We start from the raw sequence: 16,250 nt of genomic DNA on the forward strand, positions 1-16,250 counted from the left end.
AGTGTGGCTTTGTGAAGGTGCCCATGATCAGTTAAACTATCACTCACTGCTGATAATAGCCATGGCTGGGAATCAAACGTAGGTCACCGGGTTCATAGTTCAGTGCGTGAGCCACTGTCTCACCCACCGCTCCACCTTGTGTGTATATAAAAATAATAAATTACTTGGGAAGGAGGTGGTGGATGATTTCAAACACTGCCAGGCTTTCTTTAGGTATTATAATTCAGTCTAGAAAAAAATATGAATTTCAATAATTGACTGACAATGTCATTTAATCTTACGGGGCATTATACAATTGTGAAACAACGTTTCTGTTACGAGCAGACTGATCTGTTGAAAACAATGGCCGATACAGAGGCACTTCCTGCTGAAATGGATAATGAAGGCGATGATGATGATGATGAAGAAGAGATGAGAGAACGTCTTGAAGAGAGAGATCATATCGTGAGTCACAGAATTCTATTAATAACCATCTTTATTTTTTATGACTGTATTGAATACATATTTAAATGTAATCTTGGTAAAACATCCAACATAGGACATACGTGAAATAAAAGCTGCGGCTTTACACACTTTATTTTTCACACATTTCAAAACACAACGATGCACTTTTACTCAAACCATACTCTGCACAAAAGTGTAAATGTCTCACAATTATATATATATTGCACGTCACTTGCAGTAAATACTCTGTTTAAAAGAGCATTCGCTCTTTGCTGGTTAATAATTGGCGACCTGGAATTGAATAGGGTCGTGTGTTATCTCGGACTTATGGATCAGAGCCAGCCTTGGGCAGACCCGGGCCGTTGCGGTCACTCAGTGACCTCGTGGTGACCTGCGCAGGCTCTGGCGGGGCACGGAGACAGGTACATGCCCCCCCCCCACACTGACATGCCCCCCCCCCCCACACTGAACACAGGCCATTGTTCTGCAAGGTTTAGCTCTCTTGACGAGCTTTCAACACCGGCTTGGCCACACACTTTATTTACCACCGCAGGCCAGCTCTTGGGTGTACCCACACGTGTTTGCACTTTGGGTGTAGCCGCACTACAGATGAAAAGGTGTAGTGTAAAAAAAACATTGCGTGTATATATATGTTCTCACCTTGGGATTGTTTTTCTTTCAAGTGGAACATTTTTAAACAAATACTGTACAGCCGAATGTAATGATAAGTGTGGCGTCGTCTTCAAAATGGTGACCTGTATGAAAAATTATATTGTTACAAGTCGAGATTTTTTATTTAAAGCTTTCGTGACTGCAGGGATTCATATTATTGGTTCTTTCGGTAAAGTCACATAGAAGGGAAATAATAAAATAATATAAATATAAAACACAGCGATGTTGTTTGTGTTCTGCCTATTTTTACAAAAGCTGAGGTTTTTCCTTAGGCTATTTAAATTATTGACACTGATATTTTTTACATTCCCAACAATTTGCGAATCTTCATAAATTGTTACTGAGACAAAGTGCGTGCGTGTGTAGGTAATGTCCAACTCTGTGTGTATGTGCTTTTGTTATTGAGAGCAAAAAAAATGCAGTACGATTTCTAAACAACTTCTAATGTGTGTGTGTGTCTCATTTACTAGAGGTGTGCATGTTAATATCTATCTCTGACAAACTGCCCCAAAATTGGTTATCTATAGCAGGTGCATTAATATGTTTTGATGTTTGTATACTATTTTTTGTGTTTAGCATAACTGCATGTTGCTGTTTATATAGCAACTTTTTACAGGGTGGCGTGTGATACGTGCATCGTTATGAACGTCCAATTGCATTAAAATAGCTCGCATTTTATTTCTAAATTGAGGAATGTAGCCAGTGGAGTCCCGTTATGGAATCCCGAGTTCATTTTCATGAGTGATTTAGTTTCCTTAGTTCATACTGTTTTGGAATAAAACGGTCAATACAACTTTTAACATCACGTAAAAAAACAGAGACAATGTAGTGCAATTGGCTGCCTCTAATTGGATACGTTCCTGTCAAACAGTGCATGAATAGCATTTGTTTTTTTGTTGCTTTGTTACAGCAAGAAGTGTGGGAAACATGTTCAAGTGAAAAATGCGAAGATCCAAGACTTTTAAATTGGCACGTATATTCTGTAGTCGAGAAGGTAAACCACATGTTAAAACCAAGGAAATGCACATCTGAGCCATCTTTAAATCATGAAGATTCTGACTTTAATTTGAAAGCACCTTCTGACTTCAGGACTTGCATGGATGAACTGGAAGCTCACAAAGCGATGCTACAATTTGCTGCCAAAGAACTTCAAGATGCTTCTGCAAAAAGTTCTGATCAAACAGAAGTGTGTGTTAAGCCAAGGCAAAAAATTGCCAAATTAACTCCAGCTGAAAAGGCCAGAGAAGCAGGTCTAAAATATGTCCATTACCCAAAGAAAAAGAAGAAAAAAAGACATTCACTCCACCCAGACAAGCTCGAAGCTGTCTTGGATCAGCTCCAGTTACCCCCAAGGCTCTTGACAAGGTATTATGTGTGCCTTTACATAAACAATTCTATGGCGTTGCACGGAATACCGTACACACTTCATATTAGATATTATCCTTCCGACTGGGGTTTTCGAGACGTATTTTTTTCTTCGCGTGCGGTTCCTAAAGTGTGTCATTTACAAAAAAATCTCCGTTTGCTTTGTTATTGCAGGTGTTGTTCAGATCCTCATCTGCAGAGCCCACGCAGGAAGCCACACTCGTGGGTTTTACACAGCGTTCATCGTGACCGCCGTAGACCAAGCCTTCCACGGTGTTTGGATTTTGGGAGCTTTGCCGACAATCAGGGCAGAATCCCTGAAGATGAAAGTCCTCGGGAGTGGGTCCGAGACATTTGGAACCGCTGGTTTGATGAAGTGTTTCCTCCTCAACCAAAGCCCAGCAACAACTTATTGCATGCGGCTACAGGGACCAATTCGGAGGCGTTAGGTGTATCAGCAGTAGATAAGACAGATGTTGAAATTCGTGATGCTAGTGCTGCGCCTGCTGGTGTGAACACGGGGTTTGCAGAGCTGAAGCCAGGGAAGGAGGATCTTGAAGCAGAAGTTGAACGTCTCTCTGGTCTCATTGAGGCTCAAGGACAGCCCTCGTCATTTCATTTTTGTCGCAGGGGAGCTGTCTACAGAAAGCTTGGGCGGCTCGATTTGGCAAAGTCAGATTTAGATACAGTAAGTTGTATGCAGTTTTATACATTGCATTTTTTTCTCTTTTCACCGACATGTATGCATTGTGATGAAATTCTGAAATTGCTTCGCGGTTCAGCCTGCCGTGAGATCATTTATTACCTCCGTTTCCTACTCCGCTAAGAACCATCGCCTGTGTTGCGTGCAAAATTTGACCGTATAATTGCTCGGCTGGTTTTCAACATGGGAAAAGTATGACTTTACATAATTGCCATAACGCACACAATAATAATAGGACGATACATGTATTCCTCATTGTCATGAACACAATTTTCTTCAGGCCATCGACAAGGAAGTGATGCTGCTGGACGCGTACTGGCATCGACACTTTATTCACCTGCTGCTAGACAATCCGCGTGCCGCACTACATGACCTGAACTTCATCCTCAAACATAACCAGACACGTGCAGGTATTACCCTACGACTCACTAATCACATACATACCTACATACACACGTATTTTTCACAAGACACGATTATACAGTAAAGGTACAACGTCACGTATCCAATTCACATATCCGCCCTGACCTATTCACCACCAAAACTCAGTGCATGGTGTTACTGTCATTTTCTATACACGTTCACGTACAGTATCCATTCGCTTCTAATCTATAGTAGTACATTTTCCCATGTTTAACAAGTAGTTTGTGCTTTACTTTTGCTCCAGTTATTTTATATATGCCTACGGTCATTTTCTACATATATTCATATATCTATCTATTACCCAGTTCGCAGTGAGTCAGATGACATGCGACATTGTACTCTACTACATTTCAGTAACAAAAGCAAAGTGTTGCGCGGCAAATCCGTTGCAATGTCTGTAAAGCACGTCACATTTCAGAGCTCTGCAAATGTGAAGGCAATTCTGTCCTGTATTTCACAAAGACGCATATAGATCCCGCGCAGAAATACACAGCAGTCTCGGAGACATCGACATGGCTCTGTGCAACTACAGCCAGGCTATAAAGTACAACTCTGAGGATTATGAGAGTTACTTTCGACGTGCGGAAGCCAATCAGCGGAGAGGGGATATGCAACTGGCTATGCAGGATTATGCTCAGGTGCTGTATGTTTTAAATTATAAATCTTTGGCATGTGAAAATTGCACACGTATGTTCTAAGTCATTATTCATAACGGCATCCTGATTAAGGTTGGTTCAAAAACTAAATATTTTTATATGTAAGGATTGAACAACTGATGTGTAGAGATTATTACGTATTGTACGATGTTTAAAGGTACACGCACATTTTTTCGTGGTTGTTTTAAAATTAATTTTATGTTTCACTGCAATGTAATAAGGCACGATTAAAATCTTTCTATTTCATATGCATATTGTACAAGTGATATTTAGATTATTTCCCCATGCTTATGTCTATATTCAAATAGCCCTGCTATGTGCTGTCTATTGTACAAATGCACTGACAACGGGAATTAAATGTTTAACTTACATTATTACAAAGTAATTTAAATTCAGGTACTGCATTGCCTCCAAATGTACTGCAGTATTTTATTTAAATTGGAGAATACATCTTAACTCTGAAAAATGTCACCTCCAGGCTGCCCGTATCAACCCAAGCCAGGTGGAAGCGTTGATAAGGTGTGGAAGATTTCACTTGAAGCAAAGAGATTGGGCTGCTGCCATCCAGGACTTTACAACTTTGATTGATCGAGAGCCGAACAATGCACTGCATCGGTAACTAATGCACCTATAATGATTCATTTCGATAGCCCATTTGTTTTTGTCATTTTTTACATTGCATCGGTATTAGTTCTTAATTGTTTCTCGTTATTGTGCAGTATTGCATGCCTTATAATCCATAATGTAACATTAGCATGTCATTTGCGTATTTTTTTTCATGCATTGTAATTGATGTATTCAAATACAAATTTTACATTGTCTGTATCGTGAACGTACAGAATTGATTTAAATCAATGAATTGATGCATCCTTACATTCCCAGGTAATTCTTTACAGCAACCATTATGTAATTAAAACATACTTTCTCAAAGCCATATTTCTGTTGGCCAATCATACATTGCACATTTGTGCTACAATTTGTACAAATAAAGCACATATTTGGAGAGAGGTGGCAAATTGGTGAGAACGCTGTACTGAACCTCCCTTCCTGAGCACAATTTCCAGCCACAGCTCACATCAATCGGCACTGATCAGTGTGATCACGTAGAGTCACCAATCGGCACTGATCAGTGTGATCACGTAGAGCTAACAAACCCCATACCCTACACGACATGGGGAGGCCTTCAACCAGCAATGGCTTAACGAAGGGCTTTAAATTATCTTTTTTTATTTTTCCAGTACACATCGAGGAATAGCGTACGCCGGTGTGAACTGCTACAAGGAGGCAATCAAAGACTTTACGTTGAGCATCCGCTTGGACCCAAAGAACTGGATCGGCTTCTACCATCGAGGGTGCCTCCTGCGTGAAGCTCTCCCGACAAAGGCTCTGCAGGACCTCAGCATCTCAGGTGTGATGTCATTGAAAGCTGTTGAAATATTGACCAGCAAGAGATCTCACACCGGCAAGACATCTCGCACCTGCAGGAAATCATAACACTAAAACTAAACAAACTGAACTTTTTTTTTTATTATACTAGGTAAGGCCGACTGAGTTATATGGCTGTTTTTCAGAAGCGACCTAGCCACGGATGATAGCTCAACAAAGTGGCTTTTGTGAAACGTTATAATAGCCAAATACTTTAAACGCACGTTTCTAAATGTGGAGGAAAAAAGCAGAGGACCCGGAGAAAAATCCACATGACCTCTTGTATACCAGGCGAGGTAGTTAACATCTCGCCACTGTGGCACCCCTAACACATCATCCAAATAGTCTGTCCTTCCTTCAAGATCCTCCATGGACGATTCGCTCTTACATACTTTGGCCCCCTTTCATCTCACCCTCTTCCACGCAACTCTCTGCTCCAGCAACCAAGCTCCAGGCAACCTTTGCTCAGTGGGAGGTCGCTCAGTCTCCCCTGCTGCCCCCATCATCTCGAACTCCCTTCCCCCAGCCATTCGTGCTCTAGACTCCCTGCCCTTATGCTGGACTAAAGATATTTGTCCTCTGCCTATGAATGACTGCCTTGTCCAATTTGTAAATTGTATTGTACTTTGCTTTGTTTTTAGTGCAGATGTAAGTTTAGATACGATATGTTAATCATTAAACCTACCTTAATTTATCTCCAAGGTTCAGTTTGAATATGTACAGTGCATTTGGGTTCAAATCATAATTTTAGTTACATGTTTGCAACGTGCATTGACAACTTGTGTTTGTGCATAGGGTGCCGTGGAGGCGAGATCTTAACTCCCTCGCCTGGTATGCAGGAAGTCGTGGGTTCATCCCGACCCTGACGCTTGTACGTTTAGAGTATTGATGTTCTCCCCGTTGTCGCATGGATTTTTCTCCGAGCCCTCCTGTTTTCCCTACACATTTAGAATCGACATGCGTTTAGAGTTTTTGGCTGCTATACCACTTCCACACAATGGTAAGCCACTTCGTTGAGCTATCGTGTGTGGCCAGGTCGCTTCTGAAAAAGAAGTCAGTGGGCCTTACCTGGTCAAAATAAAACAAAGTTTAGTTTTAGTTTAGTTTATATGAACTTAGATCGCAATCAAGTAACATTGCTTTCTTACCAGCTTTGAATACTTTACTTTTCTTTGTGGTCCTTGTTTCTACAGTCCTCTTGAACAACCGGGCAGACAATATGCTGGCTTTCCTGCACCGTGGGATGCTGTACGCCCAGATGGGAAGGTGGACACAAGCAATCTGTGACTTTGAGATTGTACAGCAGATGGACAGGTTGGTGTGTTTCATCAATCCACCGTTAGCCTTTCAGCATTGCTTAGTATTCCATTTGCATGTTCCTGGTATCACTTGTGAGCAATAATACATTGAAAGACAAGTGTGTGGCTTATGCAATAATGAATCCTAGTCAAGAGGTCTAATGGGTCATGTGATCGCATGCCCCTGTAGCTTAGCAGCGGATACCAGTTTTGTCAACATACCACGAAGTGCATCTTAAGTAGTACTGGGTATTTTTTTAGCACGTAGCATTGCATCAATTTATTGATTCAAATCGATTCCTACTCTCACGATGCCTTCACAGAGCTAGAATTGTGCGTGTAAGAATCGGTTATTTTAAATTATTGCGTGTAATTTGTTCGCATAGACCCTGCAGCTACGTGAGGCTATGCATGCACGAGAATATATATTTTTAACTCTTCCTAAATTTGATCTCAACCACGAATTGTGGCACTCAATTGAATCACTAAAAGGGAATAATAATTGTAAGATGCCTCTTCGTGGCATCTGCAGCTGTGTACAAGAGTTTTGAATAACGCAACGGACTGGTTACAAAGTATGCTATCATCAAGACTCCGATAACATAATCCACTTATAATAAGATAATATGTGTCCATAAGCTCACCATATTTACTTTGGGCATTTAAAAAAAGAGGGAATATTGAAATGAATGGAATGACCTTTGTATTAGCATCCCACACGTAAGTGATTTTCACGTACACATTTCCATTCTGTTTAATGTGTAAAGATCATCTTGAACTACATTATATTATTAAGTAAATATATGCATACATTCTTCAGTTCCAAAACGAATAATAGCTGTGGAGTCAAGATCGTGCAACGCTTATTTTTCTGTACTGATTTAAACATTTACCTTTATGATATATTTGCTTGTAAATTAGTATTTTTTACTTACACTGTGATGAATGGAAGGACTGTGGCTCTAGCCCACATGAATCTAGGACTGATCCTGCTCACGGTGAAGGAGCAATACCATGCGGCCATAAAGTGTTTTACTGCGGCCTTGAAGACCTTGCCTACCTGCGCCCGCGCCTACGTGCATCGGGCTGACGCATACCATAAGGTTGGTCGAAGCTGCTGCCACGCGCTTCTTTTCGTGTTCATGGGGAGAGGCGGTGGGATTCGCGTTGCTGGGCACACGGGCCTTTGCCACGTTTTTCTCTACTCTGTGTGTTAATTCCACCAGGTCAACCGCGGTCTTTGAAACGAGGTGATAACCATGGAAATGCAATATCTCTTTCCAATTTGAATCTGAATCCAAGATCAGTTGTGAGTGATCTCCCCCAAATTAGAGAGTGTTGGAACATAGAACAAAGTAAAACAATCAAAGCAGAACTTAATTTCACGTATATTCTTCCAATAATAAGTTACTCTTTTTGCAACATGTTGTATGAAGATGTTGTGTAAGTGAATAATGTTTTAAATTCCCCCAACATGTCATCAATGATGTGTATATGTATCGCACTGATGCAAATTTAAAGTTGACTGCATGTGGTTACCACGTTGCATTGATTGGCAACTGGGTGGAATGCTGTTGCTCTGTATAATGAACTAGGACTGAATGCATTGGTTGGTAGCTAAGGATGATCTGCAAATACCACTATCTATAGTAACAAAAGGGACCAGAATCAATGAGAAGACACCCAAAACAAACGCAAGCAAGACATCAAAGATCACCACACTGAAGGCTTCACAATGGGTCAAAGAACAGTTGCTAAGAATTCTGAGGCCACCCACCAGTTTCGTTCATTATTCAACTCAAGACATATATATAAATATTATAAAGATTGTCACACTTACTGTAAGGAAAAAAAATATATACATATATTATATAGTTTGGAAAGCAATGGTGAATTTGGGCTGAAATAACTAAACACATTTTATATACAAATAAAACACTGCAAGTTCAGTGATTGTATTACTCTGAAATGCCGATCGATGCAACGTTTTTGTATCTCTTTCTGTTCCTGTTTTTACAAAGTAATGTTCAATTGTCAAACGTGTTTACATTTTCTAACAGGTTGGCGACCTCCACAGCGCCCTCTGTGATGTGACCAAGGCGATCCACCTGCAGCCAACCTCGTTCCACCTCTACCTGATGAGGTGAGACGCTCCACGGCACAAATCCTCTGCCAGGCCGGAACATTGCGGCCATTTAGCTTCTGCGGGAGGTCAGCTTTCTGCAAAAGAGTTTCAGGATTTCATTTGCTTTGTGCATTTGCCGGCAGCTTACAATTGGATTAAGTTTCTCCCAGGCCAGACCCTGATTTGTCTTCTCAGCGTTCCGACAGAAAAATGTCCAAAGGCCAGGATAATGATCTGATTGGAGCTGTTGATGAGCGCTTGGTGCCAAAGTGCACGGCCTGGGAGTGAGCTTGTGTCAAATGTTTTTGGTTGCTAAGTTACGGGGACGTGGTAACTTCCAATATTGACAGTGTTTTTAATATTAAAATTTTCATTTTAAAACTATTACTACTCATGCCAATATTTAATGCTATATACATGTCCACAGTAAATGCATTAAACCCACACTTGTATACAATAGCAGTAGCTCAATTGTCCTTTTCTTCAACAGTGCATAGATGTTTTCTTGGTTGTTTCGGTAAAGTCACGTAGAAGGGAGATAATAAAATAATAAAAATAAAACATAATAAAATAATACAATTCTCACGACGTTTCGGCCACAACGCAAGCAGCCGTCCTGGCCGAAACGTCGTGAGAATTGTATTATTTTATTATGTTTTATTTTAATTATTTTATTAGCTCCCTTCTACGTGACTTTACCGAAAGAACCAAGAAGATGAATCCCTGCAGTCACGAAAGCTTTAAATCGAAATTTAGTGCATAGATGGCGATTGATTTTTAGTGCAATGGGAAATATTTCTTGATAATCAAATGTATATCATACATCATACATTTGATCATATTCGCCTTTTCTTACGTGAAGTCCCCCTAAATTGTAATTGTTATATTAATAATTTACAGCCCTTCATCAAACCATTGCCAGATGAAAGGTCTCCCCACGTTATGTCAGGCATGGTGTTTTTATCTTTAACACGTAGGCTTTATAAATGTGTCGTTAAAACCCGCCACCACCCGACTCAGCCAACACAGCCAACTAGTTTACGTGACAACCCTCACGAGTTGGCTGTGTCGGGTGGTGGCGGGTTTTAACGACACATTTATATATTTACGCGATCTAACCCCCAAAAACCTCTATTATGGATGTTTTTATCTTGTTTATCAGAAGTATTTTATTATTGAAAAAAAAAACAGGGGAAGGTATTAGCGTACAGTCAGACGGGGTTGAACATGGGAATACGAGAGGGCTAAGAGGAAAATGGAGTAACACCACCAAGCGAGTTGTGTACATATGTATGTTGAACTTCTATCGCACCGTGCGTAGCCAACGGAGGAGTTAGGGTCCCACGCAGGGGGTGAACGTTATGGGTGGGAGAGACGCAGTGGAGAGTGATGCTTTGAGGAGAGTGTTGTTGGGGAGGCAAAGGAGGGTGCGAGGGAGGCATATGGGCCCTCTCACCACACTTGACCACGCTGGGCAGTAGTGCGGGTTGGTGATGGGGACGGCGAGATCCCGTTTAGATATTGCTCTCGCCATTGATGTTAGCCGCGGCTGGAAACTGGGCTCGTGTCGCCGGGCTTATAACGAAAGTGCGCGAACCCGCTGCTTCACCGCTCAGTTGTAGCATGCAACATTGAATTGACAGTGCGTTTTATAACAATGGGGGGTGTAGTGGTAGCGCAATGGTTAGCACGCTGTGTTATGAACCAAGCAAACTTGGTTCTTGATTGCCAGCCACGGCAAACATCATTAGTTCGTGACAACTGAACCAGTCATGGGCCCCTGCTCTCTTCACTGACCTGCACTGACCAGCGTGGTGATGTGTGGTTGATTAAAAAACTTCCATGACTTACATGGCACGACAAAACATTCATCCAGCAGTGGATTGAAAAAACGGCTGTACATGTATAACAATGGGATTTGTGTCCTTCATACAGCTGCCACGCGAAGACCACGTAATTCTGATGTTGTAATTTTGGAATCAAAGACTAATGTGGAATCAAAGGCAATCATGTTTCATGGATGATAAGACCTATATCGGCCTTTGCTTCATTTGTCATTTTTTTGGGATAGAAGAGTCGAGGTCTGCCACACTTGTCATGGAGACGCCCACCCCAGCATGGGATTGATGCATCCCTACCCCCTTTCTACCCTACCACTCCTATCCCCCCCCCATCTCTCTCTCTTCCCCTACCATTTCAACAAAGGGCCCCCTGCCTGGCGTGCACAATGAAGCTTTAATCTCTGTTTACCTTTCCCTCCCTCTTCTCGTGCGGGTCCCTCTCTCACACGGATTCCATTTCTTGCTGCTGTCCATCAGCTCTGACGATGCACAATGGCCAACATTGGCTACCCCCCCCTACCCCATCGCAAGACAATCGGCAGATTAACACCTTGCGCGTCTCCCCCCGGGAACGGGGCCCTGAGCCTGAGCACAATAAAAGGGGTCTCCGAGAGCTCTGTTTAATGCTCGCATCTCCCTTCCTTAACTCCTGCTGCCACCCAGGGAAGAGCAAACAACATTAGCATTTAAGGCACGGAAAAAAAAGCAGTAATTGGACACTGTGGTATTAGTATTGGATTATCACTCGCTACCTTTTAAAGCCATTCTTTAGCAACCGTGTCTTTTTTTTTCTTGAGCCCATAAAATATTAACATCATCTATGCAACAACGTTGACGATGAAAAGTATTCGTGTGTTTATAATGTCATTAACTCATCAGCATTCGAAGTGTTTTGGTTTCAAGACTCTAATGGAATGTATGTGTACATTTATGCGGGGATTTCTAGAATTACACATATTGCTCTACATTTTGTTCGATGTATTGCATGATTTTTTTGAAATTGCACGAATATAAAACGGTCACTTAATCTCTTGTTGATCATCATAAGTGTTCTGCTGGAAAATGTATTCCATAGAAGCATGGCAGAGCAACTTTTGTATACAACTGTTGTATGCAATGTGGTAGGTATCTGAGATTGTTCTACGTACTTATTCATATTATAAGTTTCACAAAATATTAAAGTAAACAATGGCTTTCATTTTTGTGAATGTGATTGATTCATATAGTCACTATCTTCAAAATAAGTATGGTAATGTGCAGGATTCAAAATAGAGAGGGCTGTATTCATTTTGACAGAAATGCAGTTTTTGCCACCACAGTATTTGATCATAATTAGCCAAACGTTTTACAGCATAAACCACTAACATATAAATCAGAGGCCAATGTAGAGCTATTTTTTTAAGAACATTTCCAAAGAAAAATGAGATTAAATGTAGATATGAGCAAAGATTTAACTAATCGCTGACATAGTTTATAATAAATGTATGATATACACAAACAACATACAATTTAAGGGCCGTTTTTTGTCAGTTGAGAATATAATTGTGAAAAAATTATACTGTCAAGCCATTGGGTCCATGTGTGCCTGACTTTGAGCAAACTAGGTCATTTAACAAATGCTTAACTTTTGTATAAAAAAATATTATTAGAGACGTTACACCCCTAAAATCTATTCATTACGTGATTAGGACGTGGCAGAAAGGGCCACCCAATGACAAGTCAACGCAATGTGCTTGCATTTCGTATTTTCTTCTGCAGAGGGCAGTATCTGTATGAAATGAACAACAAGGAACTGGCTGTCTTTTGCCTGTGCCACGTTTTAGAAATGAGTCAAGGTGAGGTTACACGCGCACACACTTCTGCATTACATACATGTACACAAATGCACGAGTAAATATGGAACTTTTAAAAGCAGATTTATTGATGCAATTTGCGTTGGCTCTGACCCATATCGACCTTGAATATACAAATCACTACACTTTTATATTAAAGGTGAGTTTACATTTTATCGGTATATTACATTAAATTGTTAATATATTGCATTATATGTAGTATATGTAGTGTAATCTCTGAATAGTTTCACTGGTATATAGTAAGTCTATATTAAGGATAAAGGAGCCAAATATATTTTTCATGGATATCCTTGTTACGTGACCATTGTATATTCACATACATTATTTTATAAGACACATTTGTTGCATACATTCAATGTGATATGTCATTCAGCATAAAGTGTAACCTTTATCGTGAATCCCAGATAAATATTTCATGTTGACACAACAAAGCTCAACATAATATCTGGTATAATAGAAAACATTTCATAAATTCCATATTGAATACAAAAATACGCCATAATAATGCGACTTGTACATGTTTAAAATGTAAACATTGTCATGAAAGTAAAAGCTTGGTGAGTATTGGTTTAGATTCAGAGATGGAATATAAGACATAGAATAGATGATAAAGTGCAGGGTTTAAAAAAAACATAATGAAGAAATTCAGAATCATTGGAACATAGTCAAGGCTGCAGGTTTCTGATTTTGTAATGTTCTAATTTACATACGAAACGTATGTCAATTGACTTGATATTCATCTTAAATATCCCAAAAAGTTCAATTATTGCAAGATTTTTCTATCAGTCTTTCCATTCACCCATTGCCTTTGCATGAACAATTGTGCTCATTTACACATTTTTGTCAAAGCATTGCATTTTTTAAAGGCATTTTAGTATGCGAAGTAGACTTCCAATGCAAATGTGGTATATATTGGGAAATGAATGTGATGTGATAAACTGTCAATCACCATAAAATAGATAGTGTTAAATGCAATTCAAATCTAATTTGAACATATTTAGATGCAATATGTTTCAGTTGTGTAAGATGACATCACGATTGGTTGCAGCAATATATTTCAGGAGTCAATAATTTTGTGCCTTATTTTCACAGACTCGTTTAAAATGTTTACAATTTGTAGTTTTCTTCAACATCCTAAATTTCACATTGCCATATTATTGGCATTTAATGTCAGAATCATAAACTGTATTTATACTGGAGGAATCCGATGAGCTTTGAAGCTCTTTTTTTATCAGAGATGTCAAGATAATATACCATACACCAAAAGAACATTGCTTCTCGCACACGCGATTCGATCTATCGTGGCTTTTAACAAATCGATATCAATCTATGAATCAATCACATTTCCTAATTTGTTTATTCATATTAGATTTTGCTTGGTTATTGGGTTTTCAATTGCTTGATATGCACGTACGTGTGTTGGGCTTCTTTCGCGCCGTGTGTAGCTAATCGTGTGATTGGGATTTGGTCCTTATATATAATTAATGTACAGCGTTGTGGGATGATGTTGGCATGAATGGCGCTATATAAAATATAAGTATTATTATGCGCAAAGAGTATGCAGTCTTTCTTAGATTAACATTAAATACAGATTGTCCCTGAGTTACGATGGTCCGACTTACGATATTTCGATCTTACGATGGCGATAGCGATACGACAAAATTGTAAATTATTTTAAATTTCGCGCGGCAGGCAAACGCAGCAGCGTACTAATCTTGGTGAGTACAGGACAATATGATACGTTACGATACGTTCAATGCATGTATAATAGGTAGCTTTAGCGATTTAATTTTAGGGTTACCACGATACGATACGTTCAATGCATGTTAAAGACCATTGGAACCTCCTTTGCCAGTAGCAAAATGTGATAATTGTGTTTTTACCCTTTTATCTGGCAACAAAACTGACACCTTTTTTTTGCATGTTAAAGGTTTTTGTAGCAGATAGGATTATTTCCTGAAAAAACTTTCTGTTGAATTGCAGTTCATATAGGTAGGCTAATAATTTACCTTGGTTTTTTACTTTACATTTTACTGTGCAATACAGTATTGTAATTAATAAATACATACAGTATATAGTTGATACAGTACGGTACTGTAAATTGCTCTGTTTTGCTAAATTATCACCATTCTTTAAGACTCCTGGGTAGGCTTGGCCATCTTTGACTTACGATATTTTTGACTTACGATGGGGTCGTCGTAACGCATCTCCATCGTAAGTAGAGGAATACCTGTAAACATTTTTGCACAAAACGAACTGCAGAGGGCAGTATCAAGCTTTATATAGAATTCAAATTTCAAGTTCAAAAGTGCTTATCTGAGTCGTCGTGCGAATTAATGCTGGATGTTTGTACACAACTTATACTAATGTGTTGGTACCATCTGTCAGAGTTGGGCTTGTGCTCAATGCAGCAGGCGATCATCCAGTCCTTTCTGAAGGACCATCAGCGGGCCATCGAGTGTCTGGCTGGCATGTGCAGCATGCAGCCGCAAGTCACCACGCTTGCCTTGCTCGGCAACATTCAGTTGAAGGCCAAGCAGTTCCAGGTAATAACATGCCATTTCAGAGAGGGAGAGACATATTTTGCATAAATACACAGGACGCAGTATTTCGGTTGATGTCTTTCATAATTTAATTTTCTCTGATTTTTCCAAAAGAAATTAGAAACGCCGAGAAAACAAACGTGTTTAGATAAATAATACACCATAATTAGACACAGCAGACAGAACATTCACTTCATGCATTATCATTTATGGGGTATAAAAAGGTTTTATAAGTTAAAAAATCTCAATTTCCAACAGCGGATTTATCCTTTGCAGTAAGTATAAGGATGGCTCGTGTTAAATCACATTCAAAGGTGAATTTTTTTGTCCTTTTCCACGTACCACAATGCTACAATTATATAAAGGTACATGCATATATCATTGTAAAATCACTTTGCATGTATGTAGTATGTATGTTGAACTTCTTTCGCACTGGACGTAGCCAACCATGCGAATCTGAGGTGTGGGGGAAGGACAAACTAAACACAAAAAAGAAATAAGTTTCCAATCTAGACACAAAAGTGCATAACTTCAGTGGCTTCCTAACATAGGGAGGAAAAGCATTCCAGACAGCCACAGAAGTGCAACTGAAACAGAGGTCGCAATAGGGTACCCGATACCCGTACCCTACCCGATACCCGGCTACCCGTACCCGGCCGGGTACGGGTACCCGTTTGCGACCCTGGTGCGGCCGGGTACGGGTAAGCACGCGATGCATTGACCGTCTTTGTTCGATGGCTAGCCAAAAGCCCGCTGCGAGGATGACCAAAGATTGCAAGATGGTTTATGCTCCTTGACGAGATTAGCCAGGTATTGTGGTGAATTTGTGGCAAGCACTTTGTGTGTATACCGTAACTAAAAGCTTACAGCATAAGGCAATAAGCCAGGTGGTGTGAATTCAC

The 16,250-nt window shown here is 40.0% G+C and overlaps 1 protein-coding gene across 3 annotated transcripts in view; it reads left to right on the forward strand.

The window, feature by feature from the left end:
* TTC6 (tetratricopeptide repeat domain 6) overlaps positions 1–16,250 on the forward strand; it is a 50,512-nt gene that overhangs the window by 7,993 nt on the left and 26,269 nt on the right. For 2 of the 3 annotated variants that reach the window (XM_078858648.1, XM_078858650.1), the window contains 13 exons: positions 322–444; positions 750–866; positions 2,027–2,481; positions 2,656–3,169; positions 3,465–3,594; positions 4,070–4,245; positions 4,742–4,878; positions 5,502–5,671; positions 6,882–7,002; positions 7,939–8,089; positions 9,047–9,129; positions 12,711–12,787; positions 15,194–15,351. In XM_078858648.1, the coding sequence (XP_078714774.1) occupies positions 322–444; positions 750–866; positions 2,027–2,481; positions 2,656–3,169; positions 3,465–3,594; positions 4,070–4,245; positions 4,742–4,878; positions 5,502–5,671; positions 6,882–7,002; positions 7,939–8,089; positions 9,047–9,129; positions 12,711–12,787; positions 15,194–15,351 (2,412 nt within the window). The remainder of the gene's footprint in view (positions 1–321; positions 445–749; positions 867–2,026; positions 2,482–2,655; positions 3,170–3,464; positions 3,595–4,069; positions 4,246–4,741; positions 4,879–5,501; positions 5,672–6,881; positions 7,003–7,938; positions 8,090–9,046; positions 9,130–12,710; positions 12,788–15,193; positions 15,352–16,250) is intronic. The other variant, XM_078858649.1, reaches the window with a different exon arrangement.

The sequence above is a fragment of the Lampetra fluviatilis genome, chromosome 7 (genome assembly GCF_964198595.1).
Source record: "Lampetra fluviatilis chromosome 7, kcLamFluv1.1, whole genome shotgun sequence".
Classification (NCBI taxonomy): domain Eukaryota; kingdom Metazoa; phylum Chordata; class Hyperoartia; order Petromyzontiformes; family Petromyzontidae; genus Lampetra; species Lampetra fluviatilis.